At 35.8% G+C, this 18,485-nt stretch overlaps 2 protein-coding genes across 6 annotated transcripts; one reads left to right on the top strand and one right to left on the bottom strand.

The window, feature by feature from the left end:
* Positions 1-159: 159 nt before the first annotated feature.
* Positions 160-10,767, top strand: plcxd1.2 (phospholipase C, X domain containing 1, tandem duplicate 2). 4 transcript variants are annotated; one of them, XR_012408068.1, is made up of 7 exons: positions 160-192; positions 424-564; positions 2,479-2,615; positions 5,163-5,291; positions 5,395-5,840; positions 5,957-6,401; positions 6,448-6,666. XR_012408068.1 is itself a non-coding variant. In XM_005165995.5 (7 exons), exons 2-7 carry the CDS (start codon positions 468-470, stop codon positions 8,552-8,554), a joined length of 939 nt encoding a protein of 312 aa, XP_005166052.1. In that variant the 5' UTR covers positions 160-192; positions 424-467; the 3' UTR covers positions 8,555-10,767. The 4 variants fall into 4 exon arrangements, 2 of the variants coding, with proteins under 2 accessions (XP_005166052.1, XP_021332869.1); XM_005165995.5 differs by lacking the exons at positions 5,957-6,401; positions 6,448-6,666 and adding exons at positions 8,061-8,247; positions 8,322-10,767 and having other exon boundaries at positions 5,395-5,550; XM_021477194.2 differs by lacking the exons at positions 5,957-6,401; positions 6,448-6,666 and adding exons at positions 8,061-8,247; positions 8,322-10,767 and having other exon boundaries at positions 424-597; positions 5,395-5,550.
* Positions 10,676-18,445, bottom strand: gtpbp6 (GTP binding protein 6 (putative)). 2 transcript variants are annotated; one of them, XM_009302524.2, is made up of 10 exons: positions 17,873-18,445; positions 17,363-17,500; positions 17,223-17,293; positions 16,578-16,708; positions 16,272-16,342; positions 16,007-16,165; positions 15,722-15,930; positions 14,832-14,980; positions 13,740-13,892; positions 10,676-10,957 (listed from the first exon to the last, which is right to left on the bottom strand). In XM_009302524.2, the coding sequence occupies exons 1-10, from the start codon at positions 18,261-18,263 to the stop codon at positions 10,828-10,830; spliced, it is 1,602 nt and encodes a 533-aa protein (XP_009300799.1). In that variant the 5' UTR covers positions 18,264-18,445; the 3' UTR covers positions 10,676-10,827. The 2 variants fall into 2 exon arrangements, with proteins under 2 accessions (XP_009300799.1, XP_073810442.1); XM_073954341.1 differs by lacking the exon at positions 13,740-13,892.
* Between the last annotated feature and the right edge of the window lie 40 nt (positions 18,446-18,485).

Below are 18,485 nucleotides of genomic sequence, written 5' to 3'. Positions count from 1 at the left end.
GTATTGTTTTTAGTTATTAGTTACAATCGTAAAAAGCATGGCAGAAATATACTTTAGTGGCCTGTTGTATCCATAATATGATGGACACATCTAATTGTGCCGAACAAGAATGTCAAAATGGAGAAAACAGTATGAAAAGGCTGTTCTGCAACCAGCTGTGAAGTGTGAGACTGAAGCAGGAAGAAAACAAAGGTAATAGCGAGCTAGCATGACAAGTCAAACGCGTTTTAAAAGTTCACGGATGAACGGTACTGAAATATCAGTTCTGTGTACCACAGAGTTCACTTAACGATTAAGTTTTGTGGTCAGCTTTTAAAGGAGTTGTAATTTGATCCTCGTTATTGACGATGTGTTTATCTGTTGTTTAGCTTAAACGCGACTGTTTAAGCGGAATAGACTCGCTTTGTTTTCACATTCTTCTAGATGCAGTTTTAAAGAGTGTGTGTTTTTTACACTCCGGTAAACTTATGGAACAAATCCGAGAGGATGACAACCAAGAAGACTGGATGTCACGTTTACCAGAAAAACTGTTGGATATCCCTTTAACAAATCTCGCTATACCAGGTGAGACTATGAAAACTATAGGTGAATCAAAAGGTAAGTTTTTTTGTACAAGTTTTAGTTTTTTAATATACTGGGGTTTACTTTTTGTTTTATTGTAACACTTTAAAAGCCATGGTTTCAGTTCAAATAGTGTTAGTTTTGCAACTTGTTAGGTCAATTTTATATTCTTTTTAAATCACGTGCCCTAGTTATATTTCACCAAAAAAGTATGGAAGGCCATTAGTGACAAAATTCTTTAAATGCAAGACAGTGATCGTGTCAGCATGCACAGTTTAACTGTGCCAAAGCATTAACGAACACTCAGTGAAACCGCTTTCTTGAAGTGTTTTGCTTATTCAATATGCTTGCTTGCAATAATTTCAGCTTTTTTTTTTTTCTTTTTTTTTAGAAAATGAGCCAAATGGCTAACTGTTTAAGTTCTCCAGTCTGTCCAAAATCACAAAATTCACTTTAATAGTCATAATTCTATGTCATACTATTTATATTCATACCATTCAGGGCAATTAACGGATTCCATTTTTAAAGTACATAATGTCAGTAGTGCTGCAGTCACACTAGAGTTTGTGTGTGTGAAATTCGAGATGTCATGTTTTGATCTTTAATTGGTCTCACGCAATTATGTGATGCGATTTCGCAGGTCAGAGCTCACCAAGCTTGAACTTTCCAATGAAGCTAACTGCAACTTGTCATTTCCAGTCTGACGCATTCGTGTGCATATAAATGGAAGTCTATGGGGACAAAAGTGCAGTGTGACCCCAGCTTAAGTCTGGTTCAGTAAACCTCCAGCTCTTGCTTTCAGATGAAGCAGCGTTTATTTATTATTAGTCTAGCTACACTGATTAGCTATGCAAAATTGCGTTCAGAATTAAAAATTATTTAATCTGACAATAATAACATTGAGATAATCATTATACTAGAACTATGGCTCTATGTAGTAAATGCTGAATGCAAAGACACCACATATTGACTAACGTTATGAAGTAAGTGTTTCTTCTTCATTGGTATTTGGAGTTTTTGAGTCAAAAGAGCACTTCTTTGGAGGAGATTTACCGCTGATCACACAACAATTCATCAATGACAAGATGTGCATGACAGTCGCAGCTTTGCTCAATTGTATTTGTGATTTCTTTTCCATTAATCACCAAGCTTTAGTGGTGAAGTAAAGTTAAATTCAAATGTAGTACTTACTTGGAGAGTACATGACTTTGGATGCATTGATTGTATCAGCAACTGGAGCTCTGGCATCAGACGTAAAATTGGTCAAACTGTGCATCTTTACATGTAGTAAAAAACATGTTAACTTTTTACGTTCACACTTAAAGTCATGGGTATTGATGTATTTACCACACAAATAAATGTTAATGTGGACATCCGTTGTTTTTGTTGTCTTAAGAACTTGTTTATTCTTGTTTTGTCTCATTAAATGTTTTCCAACTGTGAACCAACATCTAGGTTGACACTTGTGGACAAACTAAGTGGTGCAAAAACAATTCAAAGCACACGTGAATTCAGTCACATTTACATTATAAAAAATGGACTGCACATGTTGTGCTAAGGACAAAATCTGTGTTAGAGACTTTTGTATAATAAAAGTAAACCTTAGTGCAACTTAAAAAAGTAAAAGTACAACAATATATCTTGACCATAAAACACCCAAACTGTTTGTTTAGAATTTTGGCCCGAATTACCTTCCAAAATTTTACATTACTCGAGAGGACAGGTTCTTTTTCACTTGGCACTTTCACCAAAGGACATCAATCAATGTCTGATAGAAATATTAAATCATGTCCTTCATTTTTGTTTACTTCTCACTGTACTAAATTGAATGGAAAATTGTCCTGTATGTATGTGTTCGCATGTTTTAAATGTCCTTATCGATGCAAGATAAATCCACGATCCTTCATTTGCTTTCAGGTAGCCATGATGCAATGAGCTACTGTCTAGATATCAATTCTCCACTGCTCCGGTCTGAATCAGACACCTTCAGGTTACTGGATGGAGTTTTCTACTGTTTCACCCGACCATTCATTTACAGATGGGCCACTACTCAGGCAAGAATATCCTTCAATATAATAATTTTGGTATCTCTTTAAAAAAACAGTACATGAATAATGATGTGTAAACTAAACATTACTTAATTATGAATGAATGAGTACTTAAGGCGCAGGCCAATCATGAACTAACTTTAACTACAACACGAGTCACATGAGTTCTTGTGTGAATAACAACTACCCTATTTACTTGGTAGTACATGTTGTTAATTAATGTATTAATTAACATTTATGTTTAAGCTAAATGTAACCAACATGAACTCATGAGCTGTTAATGTATACTGTCATGACTTTACTTGGAGGGGCACATCACCATTATAGCTCATCCTTGACTACTCATGAACTCCTGTGTTTAAACGGTTCATGTTGATGTTGACTGAACACTTGTCTATTGTTATTCAGTGTAAACGCACTAGAATAATGTGCATAAGAAGTTCATAAGTATTTAAGAATGGGTTAATGATGATGTTCCCCTCCAAGTAAATTCATGATATAATTACATTAGAGGGTGGGCTGTTATTGGCGTTAACGTGCTGCGTTAACGCGAGACTCTTATCAGGCAATAAAAAAATATCGCTGTTAATCTATTCTTAAAGTTGGACTGGGAGCTGGGTCTATTCTACTCAAGCTATGATGACTTTCACCTTGACATTTTAGCGCGGATGTATACCTGGCCAAATTGCACTGTGGCGAGAACGAGTCTTCGAACCTGTGTGTATTCCTACAGTGCAATTACAACATCAAACGTGACGTGCATGCAGTTCACTAGAGTGAATCTGATTAATGTTAGCTCCACATCTAACTATCAGGCACCTGTAGAGTTTATGCGTTCGAGTAAAAGATATACAAATAAAATGGAGCTGGTGCTTTTTAAAATGAATGAAAGTCAAACCGGTGAGCAGTCAGATAAAAAAAGTGCCCTTCTGAATTAAATCAGCAGGATGCTCTTCTGGATCCTTCACTTACTTTGAAGACACTACTGACTACGCTTACATGGACATCTGTAATCTATTTATTTGCCTTAATAGACAATAATATAATTAAGGTGTTTACGTGAAGTGCTTTCAAGAGTTTGCTGTAATTTTGGGTGACTTTAACTGCAGTTCGGCAGTTTCCCATTAACTCATGAACATTTCATTCATGCCCCCGTGACAAACTGGGGTATTAGACGCAAATAAGAAATAAGGACTGGTGAGAGTGTTATGGAATTTAATAAAGCACACCAAATGTAAAGAAAAAAAAAACTTCTGCATATCGTGATGTGTGGTTGTGTGTGTGTGTTTGTGCGGTCCTTTACTAACAGCCGCGCTTGTGGATCTTGACAGAAAATTTGGCGATAGGTCCTACATGACGGTAAAAGTTTGATTGTGGTGTTTACTTCAATAAAGCCACTAATATATGCATATTCCACATGTCTTAATTCCATTTCTGTTTCAGTTATGACTTTAATCTCATTAAGGTAATTAAAAATCGCTTTTTCCAGCTTATGTAAGTCTACAGTTCAAAATTCATGTTTAACTGTATAAACAGTTAGTAAACACAAGTACATCTTATAAAACTATTTATTTTCATCACCAATTATCATAGTAGAACAGTTTCTCAAGCAGTTTGTGCAGCAGGAGATGAGCCCCTGGTCTAATGCGCCACCTGGCTTGAGAAACCCGTTCTCAAAGACTTACTTTTAGTCATTATTTGGGTAGCACACATATTATAAATGCTTTCGGCAGAATTCAAATGAGCTATTTTAATCTAGATTATCTCTAAGATTACAGTAAGATTAATCTAGATCAGTGGTTCTCAAACTGTGGTACGTGTACCACTAGTGGTACGCGGGCTTCCTTCTAGTGGTACGCGGAGGAATGAAATATGTCATATACATGCTACATATATTTTAAAATTTATCAAAAATGATGTATATAATATGCCATATATGACATATAGCCTATATTTCTGAGGTAATCTGCCACGTTTTTTTAACTGTGCAGAGTTGTAGCCGCTTTACTGAGCCTACTACGCTACTGTATTTCAATACTGCTCATTTTGGTGGTACTTGGAAAGACAATTTTTTTCTGAGGTGGTACTTGATGAAAAAAGTTTGAGAACCACTGATCTAGATAAAAAATGAATCTATGCCCACCTACAATTTATATATTAATATTTCATGAGTAAATTAAGCATAAACTAATGTAATCAATACATTAATTAACAAACAAGCATGTACTAACAAGTAATTAAGGTAGCTGTTATTCACACATGAACTCACGTGACTCATGTTGTAGTTAAAGTTAGTTCATAATTAGTGCACACTTTAATTCATCTTTAGTTCATAATAATGTCTATTAACACATTCACGTACTACTATTGTAAAGTGTTAGCTAATTATTTTGAGTGCTTACAATACTTAAAATTTCACTGTAGAAATACCAAAAAGTCTCTCTTTCCAATAGCACCCATAGTGGTAGTTTATATCTTGAGTATATGTATGTATGTATGAAATGTAATGTTCTAACATTGTATAAAATCTCCCTATTATTGTGTTGCAAACAGGTAATAAACATTGTGGAGCAACTTCAAGCAGGCATTCGATACTTTGATCTCCGAGTTGCCCACAAACAGTATGATACTTCCAGTGAGCTTTACTTCACTCATATCATTTACACACACGCGACTGTGATCGTAAGTATAAACCCATTGAGATGGATTATCTGTTTACGTCTGTAACTTTAATATTTATTTGCAGTGTGCATTTTCTACCTTCCAAACATGCTTTCTTTTTTAGGAAACTCTAGAGACTGTTAATTTATGGCTTGAATCTCATCCCAAAGAAATCATCATCCTGGCTTGCAGAAATTTTGAAGGGATGAGTGACGAACTGCACGAAGGATTCATCTATGCACTGAAGAACATTTTTCGCTCCAAGCTGTGCCCTGTGAATGTAAGAAACCATTTGGAATGTTAAACATAATAACATGTTTCTTGTACAGTTAATACATTAATGATCAGTTTATGGAATTGATAAACATTGAATTCTCAACACAGCTGCGTTTATTTGATAAAAAATATTGTAAAATGATTATTCATTCATTTGTTTTTTCTTCAGCTTAGTCCCTTTACTCATCAAGGGTCGCCACTGCTCAATGAAACACCAACTTATCCAGCATATGTTTTACACAGCGGACCAGCACTGGGAAAACAACCATACACACATACACTACGGACAATTTAGTTTATTCAGTTCACCTTTAGCGCATGTCTTTGGACTTGTGGGGGAAACCGGAGCACCCGGAGGAAAACACGGGGAGAACATGCAAACGCCACACAGAAAAATGCCAACTGACCAGCGACCTTCTTGCTTTGAGGTGACAGTGCCAATCACTGAGCCACCGTGTCACCTGAAAGGATTATTATCAATATGAAATGTACTCCTTATTAAATATTGTGGTATTACAACATTTAAAGTATCTTTTCTATTTTAAAATGTTTGTAAAAATAATAAATGTTCATAGATTTTTTCATTAAGATCTATTTGACCATGTTCATGGCGTCACGGTGGCGCAATGGGTAGCACAATCGCCTCACAGCCAGAAGGTCACTGGTTTGAGCCTCGGCTGGGTCATTTGACATTTCTCTGTGGAGTTTGCATGTTCTCCCCGGGTTTGCATAGGTTTCCTCCGGGTGCTCCGGTTTCCCCTACAAGTCCAAAGACATGTGGTATAGGTTAATTACATAAGCTGAATTGGCCGTAGTGTATGTTAGTGTGTGTGCCAACATGTGCTGGATAAGTTGGCGGTTCATTCTGCTGTGGTGACCCCTGATTAATAAAGGGACTAAGCCAAAAAAAAATGATTGAATGAATCAATACCTTATTCATTTTTAGTGCTTCTTAGTTATGCTTAATTCATTGTATAGTATTTGTTTTGGTTTTAGGATGACAATTTTAACATATGTCCTGTTACAACAGATGAAAAATAGCCTTGCATGTGCAGCAGTGGTAATTAATGTACACGGTCCCTGCCAAATAAACAAATAAAGTTTCAAGAGTTCACACTTCGATATTGCTTGATAATAATAGCAGGTTTGGCATGCTGTCCCAAGAGAGAACCCTGAGGTCGGGGAAATTTGAGCTCACCTGGTCAATGAGCATGTAAGAGGGTCAGGTAGTTCTTGAGATTCTTCAAAAAACGAAGATAAGGGAGTAATGCTAGACGGGCTATTTATAGTGCGTTTGGAATTATCCGATTGGCTTACTAATGATTATAGATAAGAAAGCAGCTGCGATCAATCATATCACATGCTCCTCTTGAAATTAGTTTGTGAAACTTCACAAAAATAAATAGTATTTAGGATTAGGTAATTATTCCGAAATGTAAGATGATTTGGTGAAACATATTTTTTATTATGTGTTGTTTTTAAAAACCATAAAACACTACCGCAATGAGGTTTTACGTAAGGACACAACAAAATGTGACACTGAAGATAGTTATAACTGTTTTAAACTTCAGACAAATAGCATTCTTTTGAACATTCCATTCATCAAATTCTGAAGAAAGCATAATGATTTTTCGAAAAAGCATCAAACACTTGGGTAATTCATCTTTAAATCACAGGAATAATATTTATATTTATTATTATTGAAATGTAATTAATAATTCATTCATTCATTCGTTTTCTTTTTCGGCTTAGTCCCGCTATTAATCAACCGCCAACTTTTCCAGCATATGTTTTACGCAGCAGATGCCCTTTCAGCTGCAACCCATCTCTGGGAAACATCCATACACACATACACTACAGACACTTTAGCTTACCCAATTCACCTATAGCGCATGTCTTTGGACTTGGGGGGGAAACCGGAGCACCTGGAGGAAACCGACGCGAACACCATGAGAACATGCAAACTCCACAGAGAAATGTCAACTGACCCAGCCGAGGCTCGAACCAGCGATCTTCTTGCTGTGAGGCGATTGTGTTACCCTTTGCGCCACAGCATCGCCATTAATAATCTAAATGATAATTAATAATTATTATTCACATTTATTCAAATAAAAATCTTAATTTGTTAAGTGCAGTAATATTTTGCTATATTACTTTTAATTTAGATTAAATAAACTTCTATGTTTCTGTTTGTACAGATAGCTTTTTACATTAAAATATATACTGAAAGACTTGAAAATATTTTATATTTGTTTTATTGCACTTATTTTTCTCGAAAATGTATATTTTTGTTATTGTTATTACTGTATTTTAAGCTCACAAGTGGCTGTCTAAGAATTTTAATGCATATCATATTGTGTATGAGAAAAACACAGTTTGAATGTATTTAATTTATTTATCACATGTCTGATGAGCACAAAATATTAAGAAAAAAACTCAAATCAAGTTTTCACTCATTTAGACTCTTTTATAAATATGTTTTTGGTTTGTTTCTTCTCATACATGTTTTTAAAGGAGACTCTGGTGACTTTACGGAGGCTGTGGGCATTAGGCTGTCAAGTGGTGCTGTCGTATGAAGACCCGCAGTCAACAATTCGCCATAAGGAGCTGTGGCCTGCCATCCAATACCTTTGGGCCAATAAGCCAAATGCAGAAGAGCTGATCCAGTATATGGAATGTAAGAAGCAGCTTGGTCGACCTGGTGAGAGAAGCTTTTAGTTGACCGTTATTGAAAAAACCTATCAGATCTCTAATCAGCATATTTCTATTGCGCAGAGGGTTTTTTCGTTGCAGGCTTGAATTTGACGACCGATCGATGCTTCATTGCCTCAAATCCTCAAGAGTCTCTCAAAACATTGACCAAGAAGTACTGGAACCGTGTGCAGGAATGGCTTAAAGAACAAAAACCAGGAGCTGAACCCCCGTGTCTAAACATAATAGCAGGTGACTTCATTGGACTCCTTCCAATTTGCTCGCTTGTTATTTCTCTCAACAAAAAACTACTTTAATACTTCCACTTTTAAATTGAAGTGTTCAAATATAAGAGTTTCTCTTAGAACTTCTTCATTAGATTGCACATTTAACTGCAAGTTAAATTGCCCAAAGTGCTACACATAATACATAGAAATGTAAAATACACAAATGGCATGGACTACAAAGTACAAACATTAGATATAAAAAAAACACAACAAGCATTTCTTAGAGTACCTCAAATGCTAAACTGAACAAATGTCTTTAACTGTGACCTAAAAGTTTGAAGATCATTACAAAATTTTGGCCCTACACTCTCAAAAATAAAGGTACGCGAGGTGTCACTCAGTCACTGGGGTGGTACCTTTTCAAAAGATCCACATTTGTACTTGAAGGGTTCATATTGGTACCTCAAAAGTATATATTAGTACCCACAAATTTTAAGAGGAACACCTTTGTACTTTTTAGGCACTAATATGTACCTATGAGATATTAATATGGACCTTTTTGGTACAAATTTGCCTCTTTTAAAAAGGTACAGCCCATTGACAGCTCATGTACCTTTATTTCTGAGAGTATAGAAGAGCACCTGTCGCCTTTTGATTCCTATTTAGACCTCGACTGACTACCTGATCTGAGTGACCTGGTCGACCTTCACATTTAATTGCATAAATCTGTAAATCAACCTCAGTCCTGATCAAAACTACTAAATTGTTTTAAAAAATTACAGGATTTTAACTCTTTAATTGCCAAGTTCACAAATGATGTCACTGATTTGGTGAAAACAAAAATGCATAAAATGACCTTTTCAATACAAAAAGTAGTTTTCACAGTATCTTTTATCACAGTCTTGGACATGTAAACGATTAGTTATAACATTGGCTTTAATGCATTGTTAGATTTTCATTTCCCCCCTAATTTACAGTTGGTGGCTTGTTTTGCCATAAATAGTTTTTTTTTTTTAGTTTTTTTTACTCCATGTAGTTCTGAGATGCATATTTAGATTTTCTCAGACACATCAAGGTAAGTGCTTAAAGGTCACTCTCACACACATATACACACTTTAATTATCTGTTTTACTCCATATAAAATCCAGAAACTAAGCTTTTTATGCACCGGCTAAAGGGTCTAATCTAAAGGGTAATCGTGCCAACTAATGATCAACAGTAAAAATGACTAATTTTACACATTCTCAACAGGGAAAACCAGCAACAATCAAAAACGCATGATTATATGGTGTCATGGTTTTGCAATCAAAAAAATGTGTTTATAATGAAAGTCAACAGGGCAGAAACGGCCACCAACAGTAAATTAGTGAGAAAAAATGGAAATCAATCAAAAAACAATGCATCAAAGGCAATGTTGTTTCACATGTACAAGACTCTGATAAAAGGTTTTAAAAAATCCAGTCCACAACTACTTTATATATTAAAAATATGTAATTTTGTGTGTTTTTTTCTCACCAAATCAGTAACATACTTTATAAATTTGGCAATTTAAGAGTTAAAATCCTTTTTTGATCAAGACTGAGGCTGCTGAACAGATTTATGCAATTTAAAAAAAAAATGATCTGAAGTATTTTTACAGCAGTTTAATTTAGAGTATTTTTTCATCCCTAACATAACAAAAGGGTCGTAAATTTGCCCAGAGTGTATCGTTGAGTTCTTTCAAAAATTCAAAGCCTTTTCTTAAAATCTGTGTCAAAATAAGATTTGTCAGCAAAAATCATTCTGCTAGCTGAAACACAGAAAAAGTTATGGCCAATTTAATACTGAAAATCAGCCCAGAGTGGATAAAAACATCCCCAACAGTACATAAGGAACAAAAACCAGGGATAACATCTTAAAATCAATCCTGCACTTGACTGGCAACCAATGAAGAGAATATAGCACTGGAGTGATAAGTTCTCCTTTTTTGTACCAGTCAGTAACCTTGCTTTAGCGTTCTACACAAGTTGTAGATGAAAAAGGTGTCAGACAGATCCCATTTTCAGGCATAATGTTAAACAAACATAAGGTTTACAGCCTAGAAGCGTATGCAGGTCAATGCAACTGTGCAATATTTAATCCTCATTGTTTTCACCTTTGCTTTTTACTGCTGCTCAATGGACATTTTTGATAAACAGCATTCATGTACTGTTCATATCACAACACATCATCTTTGTTTCTCAATGTGCAATTTTATTGTATCAAAATATAGGCTTTTACATTTTTAAATACTACTTATAAAGCAAATAAATATTTACACATCATTATGTGACTGAGTGCATGCATTATTTTGGACGATCTGGCTGTGCAATGGGAGCAGTCTGTTATGAGGTGACCTGAAAGAGCTTCCTGTAGCGGCCATATGCAGCCTGGCTGATGATGACCTTGACATTGGCGGTGCAGTCGTCTCCTACGTTATCTACCGCTTGAACCGTCGCCTCCTTATACAGCCAACTGTGAAAGGCAGAGGGCAGACATGTTAGTTCACCCAAAAATGAAAACTCTCTTTTTAATTGTTCACCTTCATGTCGTTCCAACCCCCTGAGACCTCTGTGCTTTTTCAGAACACAAATTAAGGTATTTCACGTGAAATCCTAGAGCTCCCTCGTCCACCATAGACAGAAAGTTTACAGACCAATTCCATGTTTTGAAGATGTTTTTGCTATTTTCTAGATTTTGAACAAGTCTGGAACCTTGCTCACTGTTTATAGTTTAAATCAGGGGTTCAACTGGTTTGGCCATGGGACCCACATTTTTACATGGTCATCAAGCCGCGACCCAAATTTTTAGGAACTATAATACAATTTTAGGAATTATACTTCATTTGTATTTATTTGTTAACATAAGAAAGTAGTGACAGATACATCATAAGAAAATCAAGGCTTGCAATTAAACACTATTTAATTGGTGTCATTTAAAAAAATGTATCAATTATAGAAATATTGCAAAGTAAAAACAACAAAAACTGTTAATAAAACATTCACTGCTGAGCTTTCTGGTTTATAAATGTTGTTTTAATTTAGAAGGTTTCATGCTCTCTTATGAGAGCACCTCACCACATATGACACTGAGGCTTTAAGTCTTTTTTTGTCATCAATATATACATCCATTATTTACATATTCGTGGTCGTACTTGCACTTTGACATATTTGTTGCAATAATTAAATGAAATTTCACAGGTCAAACGGTAGGGTTGTCGCGCACACATTTCAAAATAAAAGTCCGGCATAAGCAAAATAAGTAAAAAATTTAACTTTTGTTTTTTTTTGATCACACACTCCGCGACCCACTGAAAATGTTCCCGTGGGTCGCGACCCACCAGTTGAGAAACACCGGTTTAAATCATGTGACCTGTGCAGAGACTTGGAAGGCAAAAAACTATGTGGCTAAATGACAGCTACACTAGCATCTCTGTAGAAACGTAGCACAAACCAGTCATATTTAGATAACATATCAACAGAACAAAACAGAGATATGATCTCAAACTGTAAACTGTGGGCCCTTACAATCTATAATACTGCACCTGCAGACATTTTTTAGTCATTTAATATCTTGTCCATGTCAGAGCTACAATTTAGCAACATTTACATCTATCTTGTGGATATTCCTCAGCGATGTAGTCATTGGTGATTTAGTCAGTGTTTTTTTTTTTTTTTTGCTTGATGCCATGTCGCTTTGCTTAAAGAGTGCCCAGTCTTTTTCTTATGAAGGGCCAAAAACCTTGATTGAGTGTGGTGGGCCAAAGTTAGATATGCCACACTCTATTACATTAAAGTTGCCATTGTTGATTTCAAAATGTATTTAAATTAAAAACATTGCTTTATATGAACTAATGCTGAATATTTTTAATTTATAACGAACTTCTTACAGTAAAAACAATTGCATTTATAACAGAATGGTGTTACACTAGTCAAGCTGTGCCTGTTTTTTTGTTTGTTTGTTTTTTTGCCTTGATTTGCATTGCCGATGTGTTCTGCATTGTCCTCTATTCATTGAGTGACTATTCATATTTAAAAGGTTCATTTACAACATTAATATGAATCATTTATTTTCAGTTTTTTTTTTTTGTAGCTCAGCAATTAAACAAACAAAACTAATGTTAAATTAAAAATAACAATCTCTGTTAAAGGCATTCGCCCCAACTCCCATCATTCTCACTCTCTTCTCAGATAGAATGGTGGGCCAAATCAAAAATTTCCAAGGGCCAACTTTGGTCCGCGGGCCCTAGTTTGGACATCGCTGATTAATATTTGCTGGTAGGGAAAATCTATTTGTTCACTTGTGCTATTTATACTTTGACTTTGCATTTCAATTGATCCTCTAATTGTACTAAATCCGCAAATTAGAATAGAAACTGTATAAAAAGCACACCAACATACTGACAGTTATATATCTGGATTGTTATGTGTCAATGATGCTTCCATTCAGCACAAATGCATACATTTCTCTTTTCTGGCTGTTCTTTCTATGAGGGAATTCTGTAGAAGCACAGCCCAGGCATATCTCATGTCAGTTAGTTATGCTGTATGTTGTTGCACAACAATTATCTAGCTTTCTGGCTAAAAAGTAAGTAAAACATTACCCACAGCCATATCACTCTGCAGCCCAAGACCGGTTACTCACTGAAGCTAAGCAGTTGTTAGGGTTAGGGTCAGTACATTGGAGATCACGTGGGAAAACTAGGTTGCTGTTGGAAGTGGTGTTAGTGGGGTCAGCAGGAAGCACTCAGCCTGTGTGAGTCCTAACGCCCCAGTAAAGTGAAGAGGACACCATACTGTCAGTGGGCGCTGACTTTCGGATGAGACGTTAAACCCAGGTCCTGACTCTCTGTGGTCATTAAAAATCATGTGGCACTTCTTGTAAAGAGTAAGGGTGTAACCTTGTGTCCTAGCCTAATTCCCTCTATCGGTCCTTACCCATCATGACCTACCATTCATTCCTGTTCACTGAATTGGCTCTATCACTGTCTCCACTCCACCTATAGCTGGTGTGAGGTGAGGAAACTGGCACCATTGGACAGGATTTAGAATGACATGAGGGTCAAAAATTAACAGAAATGCTTTGTCGAACTAACGCTTTATATATTCATTGAAGTAAACAACAACCTTTAAGTGTTACTGGGGGTTATTACAAGACTTTTATCAATGTGAATGAAGTATGATCTGGTTCTTTGCCCGGTTTAAAAAAATCTGTGCAGAATATAAAGTAATTTCATGTACTTTTATGTCAAACTTACGATAATTGAGAGGTGTTGAGCTGCACCTTGAGGGTCATCATTTGTTTTCCAGTACACTTAAGCACAGCTTCCTCAATCTTTTCTTTTAATGCCTCCAGACCACATTGTTTAAGAGCTGATATAGGGATAACCTCAGGATCACTGGACTCATATCTGAAGAGCATATGTTGTTGTTAACATTATTATATAGGATAAACCCTATAGGATGCTTTTTTTAAAGGGGTCACAATAGACACATACCATATTCAATACACAAACAAATACATCTCATTCAAAACATTTGGTAGACTGTTTTTGGTGGCTGGTTGCTAGTTGGTGTTTATTTGATGTTAGTGAATTGTAGTAAATGTTTTGTCTATGTTTCTGTGATTATTTGGTGTGTTTTTTTGTCTGCGTTTTGTTTTGTGTTTAAAGTGTTGTGAGTTTTTTTTAGCATGTTGCTATGTAGTTTCTAGGGTGCTCTGGATGGTTTCGTTGAGGACATTGCTATGAGATTGTTAAAGTAATATGTGTAATTTTATTATTAAAAGTTTTTTAAGTTGTTTTAGCATATTGCTAAAGCAGTTGCTAAGATGGTCTTGGTGGTTGATGAGTGTTTATGTGCCCAGTATGTTGCTATTTAATTCCCAAAATGTATTTTAACCAATTGCTATGTTGTTGCTAGGCAGTTTTATTTGATAAGACATTAGGTATGTCCCAAATCACATATATGCAATATTCTATGTCATTTTGTAATATAATTAGTGTAAGTATTCCATTCACTGCATGGTTAAGTGTGTAAGTGCATAGTGTCATTAAGGAACGCAACTAAAAGCATAGTTTTTAAAGTTCAAGCTCCTTTTTTATCTGTTGCTATGTGTTTGCTAGGTGTTTTTGTTGGCATGGCATTTTTCAAATAGTACTTCTTGCATTAAGTCACATGATTTAGCCCAAGGTATTTGTATCCGCAGCATAAACTACAAGGCAATTAACATTGGGAAGTTTATCACATCAGGTTTGACAATAGTATGAGCAATAAAGACCACTTAAAATAACAATGAATTATTTGATTACTGGATTGTTACACAAATGAAGAAGACAGTTATGGCTCACCCCTCAATGAGGTCAATCTTATTGTGCACCTCTATTATAGAGGTCAGGAGTCTTTCTGGGATCTGAAGATTGTTCAGCACATTCAGTACATTGACCTTTTGGCTGACAGTTTCTGGATGACTGATGTCTCTTACGTGAATTATGAGGTCCTGCAAAAAGAGAGGGTATTTACTTTCCAAAACAAAATTGACCTATTATGTCCCTTTTTTCACAAAATGTAAAATAAGTCTCTGATGCCCCAAGAGTGTTTATGCTAGGTTTATACAACACAAATAATTTTGTATAACTTAAACTGCCCCTTTTAAGCTTTGAACCTAATTGTACAGTTTTAGGGGGATTATGTTATGACACTCATCTCTGATGTTCCTAGAGTGTGCATGCTGCTAAGTTTCAGCTCATAATAACCACAGAAATAATGTTTTATAACTCTTTGAAACTGTCCTTTTTAGGCTTTAAACTAGGTTTTGGTTGACTCTCTTTATTAAAGGTTTTGACTGTCTCTTTAAATTTAAATGATATTGTGCTCCCAGCCCTCATTTTTAAAACAGGGTGGTGCTATACACAGCTATGTGTCAGCATAGTGGCAGATTCAAACCTCTAATGGCAGACAGCTGCTTCTCACTCAGGGCTGTTTATGCTAATAGATAGTCACTAACAGGCAGGGCTCTCTTCCTTCGACGATGTGCAAAGGGAAAAATGTCAATCAAAGTGTTTCTACCGACTGTTTTTGTAAAGTGTAATAATAATTTTTTAATAATAAAAAATAATAATAATAATAATAAAAAATCCTATTAAAGGCTGGCTATATTCACACACTGTTGCCACACAAATGTGTTTTAAAAGTGATTTTTGCACTATAGGTCCCCTTTAGGTATTGTTTGGGTACATACAGAATGTATCACATCCTCCAGCGTGGCAGAGAAGGAGTCTATCAGCTGATGAGGGAGCTGCGACAAAAAGCCAATGGTATCTACATACAGTACAGTCATGTGACACGGCAGCTGTCCTGCATGTACTGTAACATCCAGTGTGGCAAAGAGCTGGTCTTTAGGCTGAAGCCCATCATCTCCAGTCAGAGCTTTAATCAAAGTGGTTTTACCTTTAAAAAAACAAAAGACTGTTTAATGTGCTTCCTACAATCTCAAATAACAGGTTAATATGAATCCAAATCTCACCACAGTTGGTGTAGCCCATGACAGAGATGATGGGAAAGTCTTTGTGTTTGCGCTGCGAGCGCAGCAGATTCCTCTTCCTCCTCAGGCGCTCCAGGGCTGATCGGATCTTCAGCTCTCGCTCCTTTAACAATCGCTGCTGCATTTCATACAGGGTTTCACCTGAAAACAACATTTGAGTTCTACTTAAATACATACTGTATTCCCAGGATTGAAAATAACCCTGGAATAAATGTTTTAAGTATTAGAATGTTGTTTTTGTCCTTACCAGAACCCATAATGTACCTTGGGCCACCACCTTGCTGGTCTAAATTTGCAACCTCATTTCTCAGGCGTGATCTTTTGCATTCAAAAAACAAATGTGTTGTTAAAACATTTCAAACTATTGCAATGCTTAAAAAAATATTTAGCCTATCTATCTTCTATTACACTGATCATATCACACCCTCCCAAACCTTTAAACAGTGGTAACTGAAAAATAACAGTTAATTTAATAACTGTCAGAAATGTACATAACTCATAAATGTAATCAGAAAACATTTAGGAGAAGATTTTAATAACTAACATAATTTACCTGAACAAGGGAATCTCTGCTAAAGAGATCTGCAGTTTGGCTTCTTTTGTTTTAGCGTTACAGCGGAAAATGTGCAGGACAAGTGAGTATCTGTCAAGCACCTTAACTCCCCAGGCTTCCTCTAAGTCTTTCTGAAACATAAGCAGAGCACATTGCATGATTCTTTGAAAAATGAAAAACACTTTAACTACAAATGCGTTACAAGATAGAACTTCAGATCCAATAACAGCCACACTGAATCTAATACAATATACCAGTAATAACCATGCAGATACAACATGTGGCATCTTAGAAAATAATCATAATCATAGTATTCAGAAACATTTGTCGCAGCAGTACTAAACTTTTTCACTCCAAGACCTCCCATGGTCTACAGTAATATTACAATAGTATATAAATATGTGTGTGTGTGTGTGTGTGTGTGTGTGTGTGTGTGTGTGTGTGTGTGTGTGTGTGTGTGTGTGTGTGTGTGTGTGGTTTATATACAATAAATGCAATATAATCTAATATATTCATGGTCTGTTTCTTAAATTTAAAAAAGTTGAAGCTGAATAAAAAAATGAATGTACTGGTTTTTACTTCTTAAAATGCTTGGGACTCCTGTTTAAATTGAACATTTCAGCAGTTTGTTCTCTAAATACTCACTTCTGATGAAGGTGAAAGACGTTCCACGTTCACAAAGACAGCTGTGACCCCAGGAGTAGCTCTAATCTTCTCTAGAAATATACTGAAGTCAGTTTGTGTCTAGTTAACTTTTTACAATTCTAAACCAGCACTACACATACCTGTAAGCATCTGAAAGTTTCCTTTCCCGAAAATTCTTTTCTTCTCCGGCGTCTTGGTGGAGAGGATGAGCTTATCAACAACACTCCACTTGTGTAAAGTTTTCACCAGGCCAACAGCCTCTTCCATCTGAAGTGCCGCTGTTTTAAAGAGCAACTATGCATTATGTAGTGTGACTGAGGTAAAGTTGGTTTTACATACACACATTCAGACCTTCTCCTTAATAAATTCATTTCAGAAAAGCATTCTTTGCCAATGTAAAAAGTGAAATGATATCAGCATCCAATGACTATTAGAGAACTACGTTGTTTACAGTAAAAAAATAATAAAAATATTATTTTCAAGTTATAATTAAATGTGTTGTTACAACCGAACATTTAAAGTACTATAGTAAACAATATAGGGGGCATGTCAGTCACAAGTTGCCACTGAACGAATGTGCAAATATACAACCAACTTTAACTCAATTGTAGTGTGACACATTTTAAAATGGTAAAACAAGACTAATTTACCTGTGGTCAGATATTGCTTTCTGCTCCCCCATTTTACATCTGGGTGAACAATGAAGACCCTGTGGTCTTCTTTACCAATACCAGAGGGGATTTGCTCCTGAAACAGCTTCTCTATTTCTGCGTCATCAATTTCATCTTCCTCTACATTATTGTCATCTGTGTTGTCATATTTGAACATGCGAGCTGTCAAAGACAAAGTCCTTGCAGGCAGAACTGGAACCACAAGCCCAGGCTTTAAACTTTGGGATGGTAATGTGTTTACAATTAATTTTGAGGCACACTGAGGAAATCTGACTACTTCACATTTAGCAAATCTCACGTATGACCTGCTCAGAACATGTTTGCATAAAAACACATGTCTGGTCAAGACACTGATTTTGTTCAGATTCATTTTTTTCAGGTTTATGTTACAAAATAATAAACAGCCAAATCATTGAACGTTACCTTTACATTGAACGCTAAACGCACATAAAGCAAAATATTCCAGAAAGCAATTTGTTTGACTTAACTAACACACTAATGATGAGTTTCCGTGTGCATGTTTTGATCCATCTTCTTCTCTTGTGTTAAACTGAGGCGTTTAACTCAACTGCGCCGCCTGTGAAATAGGATA

Source organism: Danio rerio, chromosome 6 (assembly GCF_049306965.1).
Source record: "Danio rerio strain Tuebingen ecotype United States chromosome 6, GRCz12tu, whole genome shotgun sequence".
NCBI lineage: Eukaryota > Metazoa > Chordata > Actinopteri > Cypriniformes > Danionidae > Danio > Danio rerio.
Note: the sequence above shows the minus strand (reverse complement) of the source record. Positions and strands in the feature narration are given on the sequence as shown.